The following is an 18,962-nucleotide window of genomic DNA, read 5'->3' on the forward strand; positions in this document are numbered from 1 at the left end:
CAGTTTTTAAGATATAAAACCATCTGTTGAATTTAAACTTAGAAATTCGTTTGTTTTTAATGCATTAACTTCACATTACGATGAATTCATAACGTACGTACTTGATAGAATAACTGGGTAAGTTAGAAGTATATCTTAATTTGTATATAGTGATATATATAATTATGTTCATACTTCTCTGAGCTACGCAATCTCTAAAGCCAGCCTATTTAGTCAGTTACGGATCACTATAACAAATTAAGAATTTAGACTTTTCCAGAAATATTTAATATTTTTATACCAAAGAAACTGATTAGGTCGTGACAGATTTTTATATTCATGGTATAGTCATTTTTATATACATAAACATATTGCTGTCCTGCTGAATTGAATGGCTGTCTCACAGTTTTGGTTCAATTACCAAGATGATTCATTTCAAGTGTTAGCCCAGCAATATTCATACTGGCTTTATGGCTTTGTGTTCCCTACAGAAACATATTTTCCTGCAAAAATTAATATTTAAAAATCTCTAGAAACACAATAGCACTAGAAAAGGTGTGAACAATTTCCCCATTTACCTCCTTGAGGTACAATATAAACATCAAAAGCTATTTAGAGCTTGTTTCAGAAGTAACAGAAATATTGATTCCAGTCCTATGGCTGGTGAAATAAGAACTTGGCTGCTGCTTGTCAAACAGTGAGCTCTTGGATCGCAGACATGCAGGCAGAAGTATGTCTCACTTGGTAGTGGACAGGCCTGTTTCCATTTTGCTTAAATCGTTGGCTGTCTGTTGCACTCTGCGAGTTTTATGAAACTTGTCAGCTGCATGCAATAGTAGCAGAGTCTCCAGCTGATTAGCACTTCCTTCAATAGCAAAATGTCACTGAGGCAGTGGGAATATATTGTGGTTAATAAGTAAAATGCAGCCAGACACACTTTAAGTGGGATATAGGGAAAGATGAATGGATGAGGTGGTTGATGATGGCTAACTTGTTTTAAGATTTATAGTGGAGGGCTTTTTTTCCATTTAGTACACGTAGTCTATTCAAAAATGTTTTTTTTTTTTTTTCTAGTTTCTTTAACTTGCCAAAAGAATAAATCCCCCCAATAGTTTTATATGATAAATATGGCACAAACCTATTTGAATTTTTCTATCAGATTTTTTCTGAAAAATGAAATGCTAGCTGGATTTTTCCAGGGATGTCCAAACTGTGCCAGGAGTCCAGCAGTTGCTTCTAATATGTGTATATTTTAGCTGTAGCATTTGCTCCTGCTTTCAGTGCAGAAGTGGAACCTCTGAAACATGCAGGTTCCAGGTTTTAACAGTCCATCTGTAACCCCAAGTGACACAAATAAATCATCGGGTTTTTAAGTGAGTACTTGTAAGTTTTGCAATTCAAAGTTCTGTATGGTGAAGCTGTCAAACTCTATGGGTCATGTCTGGGAAAGGATAGATTCATTATATTTTGAGTATTTTAATTAATTTGAGTTTTCTTTCCTTTTAAGATTTTCTGTGAAATGTAGAGTTTAATTCTCTGTGCATTGTCTTTTAAAATGTTCACTAGGCTCAGTCTCAAGGAGCAATTACATTTAAAATTATACCCAGTGTGAAGGAAGAAACACCAGCGAAGGAAGGCAAGGTAGGCAAGTTCTTAAGAATATTTCTTCTTAAGAATGTTTCTTCTAAGTGTTACTGCTGAGGATCAGTTTTGTTTGCTTAGATGACAGACCCAAGAATGTGACTTACGCCAGTTTTTCTAACATGATACTAACGTGCTAGATTTTTTTTTTCTTCTGTTCCTTATGGACACAGTGTCCCACTGCAAAGTTTGAAGTTCTGTTTACCTTTGGGAGTTAGATTTTGCAGCCTTTACTGCAAGCGATTGTGGTTGCAGGAACAATGAATAAAACATCCCTGTATTAACTTCTGATGTTAGACTTCCATGAGGATGTTTTACAGCAGTAAATGTTTATTGCTTTACATTATTTTGTTCAATGTTTTTGAACGGTGAAAACAAAAATGGGAGATACCTTTGGATTACATGGTAATATTTTGATTCTAAAGAAAAAGCACTGTTTGTTTCAGATGTTTATCAGAGCCCTGTTTGACTATGATCCTAATGAGGATAAAGCAATTCCTTGTAAAGAAGCTGGACTTGCTTTCAGAAAAGGAGATATCCTTCAGATCATGAGCCAGGATGATGCGACCTGGTGGCAGGCCAAACATGAAGGTGATGCCAATCCCAGAGCAGGCTTGATCCCTTCAAAGCATTTCCAGGAGAGGTGAGCTAATGAGAAGCATAGTTTTATCTTTTATAGTAAGAAAATCACTTATTTGCCGAGTTGTTAAGTTAGCATAGTTGTCATACATATGCTCATAGATTACAAGGGTATTATAAACCTGTATTTGCAGCAAGACAACTGAACTTGGAAACCTGTTGCTGAAATACTTTGGATTTCCTTATTTGTCTGGCCAGAACTAATAATGACAAAAACTGATAGGATAGCACTGATCCAGATTAAAAGAAAAACCATATGGAAAATAGCACATCAGTATCTCTATTCGCACTGATGTACTATGCAGGAATAACAACTGCAGCAGATTTTGGAGAGCTTACAAAAATTTGAGGCTCAGGATTTAATTTTTTAGATTGTGAGTAGATTTCGTTGTTTTAAATTAATTTCTTACAAAGTTTTTTGGATATTTTGCAATAGTCTCATGATGTTAAGTGTTTATTAATCCCAAATTTGCAGTGAAAACTGAGGAGTTTGTGTCTTTTCCCTACCACCCCCCATTTTATAGGAGATTTGCACTAAGAAGACCAGAAGTGCAGATTCAGCCACTGAAAATTTCCAACAGAAAATCATGTAAGTCTTTTAAGCTGGAATAGAAATCATACTCTTGATCTCTAACCTCATAAAATAGCAGTTTGTTTCAGCCCTGTGACTAAAGGATGCATTTCTCCAGGGCACAATAGCTTCCTGATCACATTGTATCAGTAAGAAAATAGGTAAATAGAACAGCTGAACTTAAAAGCCTTAAAAGCAGCAACAATTATTCCCAGCCTTCTGACTTTGTTTTCAAAGCACTGAGCCCAATTAATGTTTTGATATATAATATTTCAAAGGTTGAGGAGTGTTCTTTTCCTGTTGAAATAGCGCAGAATTGGCTCAACAGTTTATATAATTTGGACTGCATCAATATGGTGAAATTTATATTGAGAGTGAGATAAAAGGTCGGATATTCTCCTTTTCCTTCCCCATATAGTTGGTAATTTTTTATGTCATATGAAGTAGCATGAATTTTTAAAAGTCAGGACACTTAATTCTTCAACGGACTTTCACGAAACAGTGTACTGGTTTTTAAACAAATTCATACTTAGTAGTTTCTGCTTTTAAATACAGTAGTTACACAATATAAGAAAAATAAGCTCTAAGAAAGTGCATACATCGAAACAAATATTTTCTTTCCACTGGAATTTACATCAACATCTGTTTTAAGTATTATTGCATATTTTACTTGACCTGTTATTTCTTTCAGTTGTACAGACTCATAACAAAGTGAGTACAATGTAAGAAACTATCACGCTTCAGTAGGATCTAAATCTTAAATACAAACATGTTTGTGAGTTCAACTAGAAATATTCAGAAAGTGGTCTAAAATTTCCAACCATCTTTCATTCTGCAACATTAAAACAAAAAGTGTGGATACTATGGCAAGAGGTGGATACTGGCACACTCTATGCAAAACTAAATGAATTTAACCTTAAAACTTCTCGCTGAGGTTTCTGTTGCTATTTTCCTAACTCCTTTCTATGGCTTTTGTGTTCTGAATTTTGATGGTTACTGTTGGTTTTCTAATAATCTGCATTTTCTCTCTTTCATTCCATTTCACTTTTTTTTTTTTTTTTTCCCTAATTGTTGTATTGTATGCCCTATGGTATTGTTAACTTGAAAGCCCTCAATTAGCTTCATATTTACAGTAAGAGATTATATGATTGCACTGTAGCATTACTAATTTGCGTAGGTCATAGAAACAAAGAGGAACTCCTACAGTTTATAGTAAATCTGTTGTTTCTCTAGGTTCTAGGTGAAGTTGCTCTGCCCCAGTTTTGGAAAAGTGTCTGGTCCCAGGGTATAGCTATTTCTCTCTGTCCACTGTTCTTGAATCTGGATAATACCCTCAACAAGAGCCTTCAATTAAGGTGGCACTGGTGCTTTTGAAGAGGTAAATCAGCTGCTGCAGCAACACTGCATGATTCCTTTTACAATGGACTGCATCTTTTTAGTGACCTTCAAGTGAAAGGTTTTACAAGATGCATCTCACCATTCCAAACTGGCAGCCTGAATTTGATTGGGAATTGCCAAAATTATAACCCAAAGAAAACTCACAGTGCAACGTCTGTGATTTTTGTCTCTGCTGTCTTTATTTGTTCTGACTCAGCTAGTGTAAACAAGGGAGAAGAGTTCCTCTCTTGCTCCTCTTTCCTTTAACACATGACAGAGCCTTCAGGTAATGCAGTATACTTGTTACCATTCTCTTTTAGACTTTCTCCAAACAAAGCTAGGTCCAGATAAATATCTAGAAGTCTGTGGTGCCTCTTGAAGGAAGAAAGACAGCAGAGTAATAGAGATTTATCATTTTCTGTCTTCCTTGTTTCTTCAGACAATCTGCTGCTACATCTGCCAGATTTCCATGGGAAGAGTGGCAGTGCTGTTCTGAGCAGATGTCCATCTCTTTATTCAAAGACCAAACATGTTTTTAGTGTTGGAAGGGAATTCACATCCTTCGTAGAGAAGGCATTTTAAAGACCAGAATTCACCTATAGAAAAATTTCATGACTAGGATGTTGCTTGAGTTGCTCTCAGGAAAACCTTCCACTTGCTTGGCTTTTCAAGAAGATACCATGTAAGCTGAAGATTCTGCAGCCTTGTGATCCTTCTAAAGTTAGGCAGTTTTTTCCTGTTATCAAGCACAACAGTGACACTGTGAGATGCTTTGTCTGTATTAGTTCACAGCACTCGCCTTGCCAAAACTGGGAGATGCTGGAAAACCATGCATACTCAAATGAATGAAGAGAATATTGACGATATCAGAAGTGTGTGAGGAAAGTGACATAGAAAATAGAAAATTGGGAAGGACTGCTTGGTCTGATTTTTTTGTTTGTTTTGATTGGGCATTGTCCTCTAAAGTTTTATTTAAAATCCCACATAGAGAGATAAAAAATTGGTAATGCTTGATATCATGAGATTCATTTTCAGCCCATGTTCTGGGCCTCCATCATGATACAAGGTTCTCCATCGTTTGGATGGGTAGTTGCTCGGTGAAAATGATGTCCTGTAGATCTTTCTGAAAAGGAAATTGAAAGGTTGAAAAGGTCATTGAAAGGTAGATTGTTATTTTAGTTGATCTTACCCAATTTTATGACCTGAATTCCTGTAGCAGTTTGGATGGAAAGTGTGATTGCCAGTAGATAATTCCCTACAGCTTCCAAAAGACAAAAATGTATTAATTTCAACAGAGCTGCTAATAAAAGTCCCTTTTGTGGGAGGACTGGGACTTTTGCACAAGGAAGCTTTCTTGAGACATGGTAACTAGCACTGGATGCCAGCCTGCTTTGCTTAATCAACTCATTCCCCACATCCCATGTTTTGTAACGAGGAGGAAATCTATAATTGAGAAGAAATACTCTGTTTTCTTGAATACCAAGAAACTATGAATCAACTCTGGTTTCTTATGTGGGCTTCTAGGGTAGTAGTGTCTTTCTACTTGAAAATTGATCTAAAAATTAGTCAAAATCTTACCCAAGAACTATCTTACCACTTTTTTTCCTCTCTCTCCTCAAGCCAATGTTGGGAATTGGGGAGGGCAGTTATACATAACTAGAAGAAGAGCTCTCTGAAACACAGTCAATAACTATTCAGAGTAACTAACATCTATCAGGATTGTTTCTTAGCATAATTAAATATGTGTCAAATACTGCAAGAAACTAGGTTACATTACTTTTGGAAAGCCTTTCTGTTTCCAATTTTGAATTTTTTGTACTTTTCAGCATAGCAATGCGTATTGTTAAACTGTACACATGTTTGTGTATCGTAAATTTGGAAGCTAAAAAAAAAGTGTGGTTTTTTGGTGATACTGACCAGCTTGTATGCATACACGTCTTGAGGACAGGGAGCAGAGGAAATTTTCCACGAATCATTTTCAGTGATAATCATTTGCACTGAAGAAAACACAAGCCCAACCTAATTCTAGATTGTTAAAATGATCAGTTTACAATGGAAATGCCAAGTCTTAGTTTCAGTTCAATAGCCAACTGAACTGTTTCATTGTGTCTATGTGTAAAGTGAATATAAGTAAAATTAAACACATTAGCTTTGTGGAAGATAATTTCCATACATACAGCTCTCCCAGAATCTAGCCATTTTCCTAAAAGAGATAACAGAATCATTCTGAGATTGCACAATTCAAACTGTAAAACCTTCAGTATGTACACTGAGGAGAGGGCAAAGCTATTTTGTATTGAAAGGCAAGTGAAATAACACTTCTATTTGTGAGTAGAGAGGGTGCATAGTCTAATGGTATTTGGAGGTAAGTTGGTAATATAGATGGACCCTATGGTGACCAGAGATGATTTTACATTCAGAGGAAGACCCAGAAAAGTCAGAGTAAAAAATAAGGGGAGAAGCATGGAAGCAAAATTTAGTATTGAGGATGTAGAAAAGGAGAAAGGATTGGGCAATGGGAAAAGAAATAAGAGCGGTGGAAGAATAGATGGACGAAAGTTGGTCCGTCAACCTGTTAGGCATAACCCCAGAGAGGATGGGCTTTGAAATGATTAAGTAAGTGTAACTAACAGTATTATGCAAGAGCACTACAGTAGTCAATATTTCCATGATAGTTCAGTTGTTTCTTGATTCTGTTTAATTCAAATACTAACATACTTGTTTTGCTAAAGTTTTAGAAACAGTGAATGCAAAAATTACTAATACAAACTTTGACCTCTTTCAGTTTATTATTATTGGTTGGATAACCCTCTTGGTAGTTTCAACAATAAGATTTTAAAAGTTTTAAAAGCATGAGATAAGTGGCAGTTAGATGTGCTGACCTGCTGATAAAATTGATAGCATTATTTCTGAAGCTCAGAAATGATGGAGGGATAACAAACCTCTTAAGCCTTTTCAGCATTTCTCTTGATACTTAACAGTAGTTTCTTTTCAGCAAAAAGCAGTGTTGCTTGTGCATTAATACTATGGGAAAATTGCACTGGAAAAAATGGTGAGAAAAAGCAGCATAGAAAAGAAAACAGGAAAATGGAATGAAAGTAAAGGAAAGGAGATGCATGAAATTGTGTGAGTAGGACTAACCCTGCCCATGCTGGGACAATGCACCTGGCACAGGGTATGAGGGGGTTCTGTGGGATGTGGAGGGAGGGGACAGTAGTGGTGTCTGGCTGCATGAAATCAGCTGAGGTATATATGAGCATATTAGCCATGGCTGATTGCCAGCTCTGATGAAGTCTGCTTCTCTGGTATTCCTGAGCTATTCTGAACGGCATTCCTGGCTTTATGAGCTCATCTTAACTTGGGCACAGCTTTGTAGCCAAAGTTGGCTCCGTGAGTTCTCCTGCCACTGCATCCAGGCCAAGGAGTGCCAAGAGACTCAGCACAGGGAAGAATTAATGTATTTAATTGTTCCCAGCCTGCTAACTTGAATACAAAGACTAATCATATTCTAACTGAAATAGTCACTGCCAACAAACATCATAATTCCAGTGTTTGTAGCTTATCTGTAGATAAAACATTGATCACCTGTTGTTTTTCTGAGGGAAAAAAAAAGTATTTTTCTTCAAATAACAACCAAATAATTTAGTTATTGTTCTGCAGTTATGAACTACAATAATCAGCCAAGATATTTTATCCTTTCAGCATAATTTTGCTTTCATAGCAGTTGTATTCTCATATATGTGTTGTGTCTGGTATGAAAATTAGTGGCAACTTTATATTTTATACTAGTGTAGCCTGTAACTTCTGTTAACCTATGCAGTGCATGCATATGTATATATGTATATCTGTGCCCTGTGTGTATATTTATATATAAATATGTTTATGTATGAAGCATCTAAGACAGAGCTGTTCAGAGATGTCTTTTCCTTGAAAATACATTTGTTATGTATATTTAATGCGAAATGTTAATACTTACTGTGGCAAAGTCATCATTATTTAGTTTTTCTAGGCCTTAAATTCTATTTTACTTTCAATTTTGATTTACCATATGTGATTGGCATTGTATGAGCAAGAGGAAATATGTAACTGCAGCCAAATGGTGTTCATTCAAACAAGATGTAACCCACTTTATCCAGAGATGAGTGTCTTGTGAATTGAAGATCACGTACTGCCTACAAAAGAATTTAAACAGGCTGAAAGAACGAAGGCTTTGTACCACTTGTACTTGAAGACCAAACATTTAGGATAAATGTATTGTAGGACTCTTTTGCCTGTTATAATTGCTGCACGAGATTAACGATGCCTTTCTTCTCAGTATTTTTCTGTGTTCATGTTTGATACTTAATTGCCCACCTGCAAGTAGTTAGAGGAGTAAAAACAAAAAATACACCAGACCTTTAGAGTTAAATTAGCATCTTTGTTCAGAAGTCTTCTGTCCTTACAAATACTAACTTCCTACTACCACAGAAATTAAGGAAACCTGCAGCTGGATGACATTTGAATCAAGGTCACATGAGACAGAAGTGGAAGTGGCTACCATAAACTTGCTCTGTCCTTCACCACAAGACTATCCTTCTACATGTTCCAAATTCTAGAGATACTGTTATCTGGGGATGTTGTGAGAGGATTAAATTAGATCACCTTAAATTTTCTATAAGATGAACATGTGTGTATTGTTTGATCTATAGAACCCTGTAGGATGCAAAACAGTATAAATGTCCATCGATATGTGGGGCTGTTCTACACTAAAAAAAAAAAAAAAAAAAAAAAGTGTTTAAAATACTCATTGTAATGCAGATTATTGTATATCACAATTTCTTGCTTACTAGAGTGAAATAGAATTTCAGGGATTATGTAATGTGAGTGGAGCTGTTGGATCTAACTTTAGCCTGAGAAACATTCAAATAAGATTATTTGATGGAAATATTGTTGGAAGTCAGCAAGAGTTTACAATTTTAATCTGGTGCTGAACTGTAGTTTAGGTGAGGCCCCCAAAATCAAATCTAAATAAATTTCAGTTAAAATACATACGAAAATAAAATGTATGTACTAGTGGTTTGCATTGTCACAGTGTAGCATATTGGCTATCCTGAAATCTTTCTAAAATGAATAAAAACACCTACTTCCTAAGCTTTCATTGTGCTTGTGTTTCCTATTTCTTTTTTACCATCTCTATCTATTTTGGTACTTCACTGTTGTTTCATTCCTATTCCACAACTATTTTCTTTGTAACTCCTTTCCCTTATCATACTCTTAAGTAATTTCTTATTTTCTCAGTTTTATTTATTCTGTGTTGCCCTGTGTTTGTTTGTTTGTTTGTTTTTTTTTTCATTTTGTCATTTTTCTTATTTCCCATCAGATTTCCTCCTTGTTTTCTGTCCTCTTTTAGTCTCTTATTTTTTCCTTTCAGATAAACATCTCTGTTTCCATTCCTACCCCACTTCAGTTCAACAAAACCATATTGGCCTGAGAAGATTTACCCCAACTTTTTCTGTACCTCTAAACTCCGGAGCTTTTGGCATGTCTCTGCAAATATCTGCTGCATGCATACAATTGATTCACGCACATAGAGCTGAATTAGTTAGTGGTGAATCCTAATAGGACAATTACTGGCAAATAACGTCTGCCTTTAGTAGGGACAGACAACAGTCCTAGTAAAACTCCTGGTAAAATTCAGATTGGGAGCTACATGGTGATGACTGTTTCATAGCTGTATTAAGCTATGAAGATCCACTTATTTCCCACATTTTTTCATTATATACTGTTAGATTTGTCCTTAGGAGTAGCCCAAGAAAGCCAAGAGCAGTATTAAGATGGAAAATTCATAACAACAACAACAAAAATTGAAAACTCCACTTCATCTGAGCATTAAATCTCAGCTTTTAGACATAGTGGCTTCTGATCTGTGGTATCACCTGGCTCACTTGAGAATCCTAACATCTTTAATGTATACTTTTGCATTAAATGATGCATTAAATCAATGAATTAAGACCATTCCCTTTCTTACCAAAACCCTGGGTTCTTTTCAGCAGTTCTTAGCTTAGCTGAGCTGCTGTAGCTCCACCTTTTCCCATATGTGCAGGTGGGGTTGTGCAAGTGCATACCTGTGTGTACATACAGAACTCTCCTGGTCCAGCCTACTGAAGCCATGTAGTCACCTTGAGTTTAGAAATACGTTGTAAATATGATCAGAAATCTTCCAAATTAATACATTTTTTTTAAATAAGTCCTCAAAAAAAAAAAAAAGAAGTATCAAGAAATGATTCTGCAAAACTATATTCTTCCCCCAACAGAAAAGACTTTTGTACCTATTTCATGGGATGAAATGGGAAAACTCTTTATTCATACAGGCAGGAGACTTTTTAGCCTTTACTTGAAACATCCGCTATGCACGATGGATTTTAAAATACCTCTTGAATAATTTCTCCATGTTCCGAAAGAAGACACGCTTCATGGAAACTCTAAAAAATATTTAATATTTTAGACATATTTATCCAGATTTCAAAGGAAATTTTAATAAGATCTAGATTGTAAACTCTCTATAAATCTAGACCTCAATATGTAATGTCTCTGTGAACCAAAATCCATTATATATATTTATATATGTTGTTTTTCTGTGCAAGCCCAAAAATGATTGTAAAAATATTAATTTTCCCCTGTCAAGGAGGCAGAAACGTATTGATTTGCTGTGGGTAAACAGAAAGTCAAGTCTATTATAGTGGCATAGTGTCAGAGAAATAATTCATAAACAGAGTACAGAAATTCTTTCAGCTTTTTTTTCAGCTACAGCAATAGACATTCAAAAACATACAAAAAAAAGTGCAAAACACAGCTCTAAGGGCAGTAGCAACTGTTACTGTAAATGCAGAAAAATACTGAGATCACATTCATGGTAGTGATTCTTAGAAGTTCTGGGTTAAGACTGATACAATGGGATTAACAAACTCAGCGTTTAATACAAAAGAAATCATCTGTAAGAACTGGGTAAGGACACTGCTACCAAATAAATAACAGAAGAATCTCATGCAGGAAACATGCAGCACACATGATATTTCAATGTCTTTTTAGGTCCCTTTCTGTCTTTGAGTGTAGTTAAACATGTAAGTTGAACTCAGTTGCTGGTATGTTGGTATATACCTCAATATAATAGGTGCTATCAAGAGAATTTTAGAGTAGCTTACATAGCTACATTTTTTTCCTATTTATGAAGTATTAAACAATAATACTTTGTTTTTTTGGCTGTTCTAAGATGAGGAAGCGGTTGAGTGTGGTAGGTGCATTTTTCTTCTTAGATTTAACTTTTCTTTCTTAAGTTATGCTTTCACTCCATTTAATGATTTCCTTTCCTATTTTTCCTTTGTGCTTCTCAGAGGAAATTGAAGGTACATGTACAAAAGTTTCCCTGCATAGCCCAATAATTTTATTTAGAGAACATGTGTTTAGAATTAAATTGAATATAGTCCAATGTTTCTAAGAGATGTTATATATATATATTGCTTCTATATTGCCACCAAATACACTGAATCATTTTAGAAGTAGATAAAAAATACCAAAATATTCCTAGTTGCTTCATGAAAAGCTCCTTAACTTGGATTATTGTTTTAAACTCTTTTCTCTCTTTTTTGAACTGTTGTAAGATATGCATAGAAGAGGAGTGTCATAAAGTTGTAGTAGCAGAACTTGGGTGGGCTGGGTTGGAAGGAGGTGGTTCTGACTTAATTACATGGCCATGAGAAGTCTTGCATTTCTAATTAATACCAAAGAAGTATTTCTCTGAGACGGTAAAAAGTTCATCCATGTAGTATCATCTTTACTGTTTTCCCTCTGAGTGTAGCCGGTTACTGTTATGCTTGCAGCATATGTTAAAGTAATAGCAGCTGATCTCTTGTAATTTTTTTTTTTAAACTTAAGAGGCCTTTGTTTATAAAGGCATTAGAAATTGTAGCTCATATTTTTGATCAAAGGGCCTCTGGCATGTAAAAATATACATTATAGTTATTTTATATCAAATGAGAGGATGTGTTTTTGATCAAAAACCTTTCTGTCTAATCCAGTGAGCCAAAACTTAAAGCTAAAGTCTGATAATGTGTAATTTACGAAAAAAGCTTGATTTACATCAAATACATTTTGGTTTCTTTTAAGTGGCATCCTATTTTCTATTAACTGATAAAGTGTGAATAATACAGTGTTAGAATCCTTCTCAGAATGTTCGCCGTCATCAAATTTTTTGCTTGAAAAGGTAAAAAGATCAGTGTGCATGCTGCAAAGTCCCAGAATATCTCCAGTTAAAATATAAAACAATAAATGTTGTTTTATGTTTTTAAGAAAGTGGCTTATTGAAGGCTTTCTGATGCTATGCTTTGTACAGTTGTCATTTTTAAGTACTTTCTTCTGTATTTTTTGCTGGGCTTCTAACTATTCTGCTTTATTTCTTGGCTCTTATTCTGTATGCTTTTACCCTTCGTCCAGAAGATGCTGAATGTGCTGGTCACAACAGTGGATCCTATCTAGGTGAGCAATTGGTTACAAAAGACAATTTCTTTCTTTCTTTCTTTCAGCTTCTTTTCCCTGGAACTGCTGTGTCCACTTTGCTTTCGGGGGTAATCTGCATACAAGTGTCTGTTCTGTGCATGAGAAAAGCATGAAAACTAAGGTTTTGAAAATGGCTCATTGGATTTGACATAAAGGATTTGTGCAGTGTAGTATGCCAGTATCTGGTTAATCATAAGCTACTAAAACGCTGTACTGATTTTAAGTTTAAATAAAAATATATATATAAATTTGGGAAAAATACTGACTTTTTAGGTATATTAACTCAGCAATGTGTTTAATGTAACAATAAGGTTACAATATCATGAAAAGTTTAAGACTTTAAAGACACGCTTTCGAGGTTTTATCCGAGGTTTGCTTACCTTTTCTTTCTTTGTACTTGTCTGTCTAACAATTTTGGAAGGACTGAGTGAGAGTACAAAGCAAATTTGCAGGCACGGGTTCTTTTTCCACATTACAAAATAAAATAAGTCCTAATAACTCAATGGCTTAAATTTAGCTTTAAAGCTAGTCTGAGCTCAATGTATCATTGTGGAGAGGGGGGAAGCGGAGGGGAAGGAGTCCCTTGGCTTCAGCTTCAGCATTCCGAATTTCAAACAAAAGTAACATTTAAATAAGGTGAATGTTCCATAATATGTTTCAACTTTTTTAATTTGTGCCATTTTAAAAGCTATGTGAAAATATTTCAGTTGAAACCGTCCAGAATTCCTGCCAGCTGAAGACTGACTGGCGTGGATTTTGTGGCAACCAGCCCTTTTCCCAAGGCTTTCATCCTCCTACTACAAGAGGAGTGGGAAGAAACATGTCAAAGTGCTTTGGTACATCCAAGCAATCGAGCTCGCTGAAACACCTTAGACCAGGACAGTAAATCAGAGATGGTTTTCATATTGTAGTGTGCTGTTTGTAAACGTGGTATATGAATGGCACCAGGAACAGACAAGCTATCCACCTGAAAGGACTTTGACCTCTTTGCAAAAGCTTAGTGGAGTACGATTTTATCATGCATTTGTGTAACTAATGGTCATCTGATTGTGCTGAAAATTAACTGTTAAGCTTGTTAGTATATGAACTATATTAACATTAAATTGCAGTTGTATTGAGAGGTTGAAGTATACTTGAAAATGGAGCTTTGGATGTAATTCCAGATAAACTAAAGTTTTGTTATCAAATCTTCTCTTTGAAGACAAAAAGTTCTTTTTTTCCACATCTTTTCCTTCTGGTTGCAATGCTGAAGGTCAGACTATCGTGGTTTTGCAGTCAGGTCTTAGTGGGCTGCTGCTGTATTTGAGGAGGACAGCAACAAAGCAGAATCCATTGCCTTCGTGCTGTTGCCCATTCCATGAAACACTGGGGTCAGCAGGTACCGAATGGCTCAGTCATCTAGGAAGGAGATGTCTTGAGGAAGAAGCTATTGAACAAAAATTCAAGATGATGTCCAGTTAACTTAGGCAAAAACTTTACAAAAATTCCTGGAGATCTACTGTACAGTGCAGACAGTGGTTTTATCTTTTGAGAGCTTCCACACGCTGGAGAGCTGCCATCAGTCCACTGGCGGTCCTTTGGCCTTCTCGTGCTGGGTCTGTGCCACTGGAAGTAAGGTGACAGAGATGAGGGCTGGGAGACAGAACAGCAGGGAGAAAAAAGATGTGTCTAAGGCTAGGATCAATCTTGGGGTAGGCACACAAGTATATTCATTGATTGTAAATAATTAGATACTTGGTTTAGAAATTAGAGGTTTCTCAGAGCTCTTCACTCCCCCAAAAGCAGCAGGCTCCCTATCTGTGAATTTGTCTGATGCTGAAAACAGCATGATCTGAATGTCTGCCTGCGTTCTGCAGTACTGTTTTTTGGCATGAATCCTGAGTATCCCATTTTTCTGAATATATATGCTATTGAAAGATGATAGACATTTGTGGCTCTCCTTGCTTACTACATAACTGAATTTCTAGGCAAGTCTTCAGTTTTACAGCATAAAGTCTTGATTAAACATACTAAACTGGAAACAAAACCTGAAATGTTGCCACCGAAGGACTTGGGTCACCCCAACGAGTTCAGGATGCCTGTCAGTGCGTCATAACCCATTACAAGAACAAGGCAGTCTGAATTAGTTTAACCAGTAATGAAGGAGCTGAGCTGTATCACCTTGCATTCACAGCAGCTAATATTCACACATATGAACGGTTAGCATCAGCTGGGTTGAAGCATGCTATATCTTTTTGCATGTCAAAATTTTAGAACAGGTTTTCAAAGTACAGATGCACTGGCAACTTCCTAAAATCAAAAAGAGTAAGTCAGGTTTCATCCTCATTTTAATAGCGTGTAATCACATCAAGTGAACTGCAACAATTCTATCTTTAATTCTTGTTTTTAATTCAATTTCATGGCTTGTTATGGGTTTAGGGCTCTGTGTATGTGTTCACATTTCAGTCTAAACCAGGATGTCCTCTGAGTATTGGAACTCCTCTGAAAGGGTTTGTACTTCAGATGCACACGAGGTGGTCATGAAGAGCAACCAATAGAAAAGACAGCTTTAAGAAAGCATGATTTCTCTACCTTTTGGGTTCTGATCTTTTATGCCCAGGGTTATCCTACTATTAATTTGAACACTCCCCTCTAAAGTGGCTCAAATAAATTTCATGATTTTTCACCAGTTCCTAATACTTAAATTACACTCTTGTATTGTGTGTTTCTGCCTTAATTTCCTGAGAAATTGCTGGGGAGAACATTAGGAGTTCGTCTTTGCCAACCTTAAATTCTAGTTACATTACTTGAACCTTTATGAACATACAGTAAATATAGATGAATATCATCTGTTTACTATTCTCAATTTTGTCTTAAAAATCCAGACATAATCTAAATTTTTATTAACCCTGTCTAAATGTGCAAGCTGGGAATCAGTCCAGAAGCAGGCAGAGTACAAAGTCTGCTCTGTGTTTGTGCAGTTCCTGTGTAACAATAGAAATACTCAGGATACGAGCGAGTGTAAAAAATCGCAATATTTTGAAGGGGAAAAAATATCCAGAAATATCTAATAAAATATTACAATATTTTAAAGCATTTTCTTACAAACTTTGGTAACGACCATGGTACTATAATTATTTTTGTTGGCAATATGAATACTAAAAGTACATGTAAATTCATTTACAAATACCATTTTTTCACTAAAAGTTATGTAAGATTAAACTAAATTCATCAAAGGATATTCATAATTTAGGCACATACTTTAGCTCTTGTTTTAAAGAATGAAAATGAACAGAGCACATTTAAGTGCTTTATAGGATTCTGGAGCCTTACTGGTGAATTCGTGGAGCAAAGATGGATTTAAATTATAATAGTTCCTGTTAGGGTAGCTTCTCTGAATTTGAGAAATTAGCTTTCTAATTTCATGAACATATTTGAATTTACATTCATTGAATGTAATCACAATCCTTTGTTCACTTCTTTTGAATTTTATTACTAAATCTAAAGAAACACAGCATTTTACATTGGCATCTTTTAAAAATATTTCAGGGGGTACAGGATGTGTATGCGCATTGACAGTTTTCAGTTTGGATTCTGAAATCCAAGTGGATTTCCCTATGCAAATGTAAGGATGTGTATTGCTAGTGATTAAAAGAATAAACAGCCTTTTATTTTTTTCATTCTTTTTCTTATTCTTAAAGATATGAGTAGTTTTCCTTGGATTGTCGTTGGACCTTAATTAAGTTTATTAGTAGCAGCTTCTGATTTTTTTTCATGTTGAGAAGTGTTTGGAGACTTCTGTAGCTGGAGAACATTTGTTCTTCATATTTTCTTCCCGGCGGCTGTTCCTATTTCACCAAACCTGTTACATTCCAGGGGTGCTTTATGGGTTAGCATGTTCAGTAAGCTTCTCGTCACAGAGCTGAAACCAGTGCCCTGCTGCAAGCTTCTTAATGTCCAGAGTTTTATGTTGCTGTGGTGACAGAATTTTCCCCTTTTATTTTATAGCCTGCATACTTGGCAGCTAAGGTTAATTTCTGCTGATATCCATATTCTGCAGACAGTATAGGTTGTGACTCCTTTCACATTCACTGAATTTTATTTTATCAAATATCCTGGGCTAGCAATTCTTTTTCCCTCTGTTCTCTTGTAGAAGTTTACTTTTAAGCTTAATCCTTTTACAGAAACTTCATTTTTCTATTGTATCTCAGTCTTGCTTTTGTTTTTCCATGGTGATTCTCACCACTATATTTCTAATAATGCTCTATTGATAATTTAAATTTATGGAGTTTGGTTTTCATCTTTCCTAAATTGCAAAAGATGCAAAAATAAGCAGGATTTTTTTTTTGCTTGTTCATAGAGGTATTCATTTCTTGCAAGCACAGCGTTGTTTCAGTCAGCTTAATCTTTCTGCACAGTCATAGCTGCCCAGCATCTAATGTAATCATATATGCAGAGTTCGATAGAAAACATTTATTAGCACTTATTTAGAAAATAGCTTCTGAAGGTCATAGTAAAGTTAAGCCACATATGTGTGGATGTATAATGGCAGATGTGAGAGAGGGAGAGGCGTGTTTCCAGGAACGCAGTAGCAGTATCATAAAAATGTGGGATCTATTTGAAACAGGCTCATCCCTTCTGTCTGTACTCTGCATTTTCCTTGGATTTGAAAGCTACTTAGAGCAAACTTTCTTGGGGCTTTTCAGATGTGCTCTGAGGAAGAACTTTCAAATTGACAATTGTCTTAAGGTAAGAAAGCAGTCCCCATACCACAGGGTTTTCCTATTCAGTCATTTTACAGGGTGCTTTCACAACCATGCTGCAGAGAAATCAGTTATACTGGAAACTGCCTTTGTTACCTCTCACCCCCATATTTGTGTGTTCTTTTTAATTAATGTAATAGTTTTCTGTAACCTATAGGTAAACTTGCTGTTGAAACTTCTAAAAGCAAAGGAAAATACTACTAATTTCATCTTGCCAGTTAGTTTCAATCTAAGAAATGTCATATGTTTTAATCAAGGAAGCTCATGTTAGCAGTGGAACCACATCACTGGAGTCTTGGTGATGCTTTGTATGTAGCCCGTAAAAGTGACAAGGGACAAATCAGCCTAAAGATTGCACCAAAAACATTCTTGTATTTTTATTCTTTATTTTTTATTTTTTTCCCCCACAAAAGAAAATACCACGCAGTTTTGTTCTCCTATTAGAGGAAAGATTGAATATTCTCCAGTAACCCATGTCCTGGTAGTTTGGTTTTGAAATCTGAATGAAGTGGGTGGAAGAAAGAAGAATGAGTTATAAATAAATCATCATATTAAAACCTAACAGTAGAAACTGAATTGATCATGAAAATTTTGCAAAAAGGGTATTTTTCCAAAATATTTCACATCTCAGCATTTAAGCTGAGGTTAAGAAGCTGTTGGTAAATGTGCTATGAGACATGGCTCAGAGGCATGGAGCTCAATTTTCTGGAACAATTAACTAGCTTTTAGGGCAGTTTTTTAACCTGAAGCCTTTTAGATGAGACCTCAGGAAATTTATAACCCCTTTTCACGTCTGTATTGCTAATATTACTGTTAACTTTCCTTTATGTAATTGCATATACAGTTACCTGTGATTATGTAGCATCATAATGGACTTTCACCCTACCGTAGACAGGATCTCCTGGACTCATGGTTGTACCTGCTTACAGTTATCAACACTTTGACAAAGCTTTTCTCACTGCAATCACGTCAGTGTTAGTGTGCTTTTTTTTTTTTTTTTTTTAAGGAATAAAATAGCATAATTCTATCTATTTCATTATGTTTTCCTATCTTATATTTTGGTCACTGCTTTATCTCAGTCCACCTCCTTCTCAGTCTAGACATACGGTAGCTCTTAAAAATGGTGTTGTCCTTTTCTGTGGCTGTTAGCTCTTTTCCCCATTCATCAATTTTGATTTTACTTATTCATATTTTGAATATGATTGGTCAACATCTCTGGATTCTCAAAACAAAATTTCCTTTTTTTTTGTATTTATGTATGTATTGTAAATTCACGTGGGTATAGGGACTCACATCAGCAAAATAAGTAGGTTAACATGCTTTGTGATCCAGGTTCTGCAAAGACTTATGCTAAGTGGGACTGTGGGTGTGCAAAATGCTAAGCCTGTAACAAAGCTTTATAGGATTTTGCTTCAGATCTGGTTCTAAGTATTTGCAGAACTGGGTTTTGAATTTGCCAGATACTGCCTTTGAAGAAGAAA

At 35.6% G+C, this 18,962-nt stretch overlaps 1 protein-coding gene across 2 annotated transcripts in view; it reads left to right on the top strand.

Annotated features, from left to right (window-relative positions):
* The window catches only part of MPP7 (MAGUK p55 scaffold protein 7), a 148,306-nt gene that overhangs the window by 112,945 nt on the left and 16,399 nt on the right, over nucleotides 1–18,962 (top strand). For both annotated transcript variants that reach the window (XM_082753478.1, XM_082753477.1), the window contains 3 exons: nucleotides 1,546–1,620; nucleotides 2,067–2,263; nucleotides 2,784–2,848. In XM_082753478.1, coding sequence (XP_082609604.1) covers nucleotides 1,546–1,620; nucleotides 2,067–2,263; nucleotides 2,784–2,848 — 337 coding nt within the window. The remainder of the gene's footprint in view (nucleotides 1–1,545; nucleotides 1,621–2,066; nucleotides 2,264–2,783; nucleotides 2,849–18,962) is intronic.

The sequence above is a fragment of the Aythya marila genome (genome assembly GCF_965140915.1).
Source record: "Aythya marila genome assembly, chromosome: 2".
NCBI lineage: Eukaryota > Metazoa > Chordata > Aves > Anseriformes > Anatidae > Aythya > Aythya marila.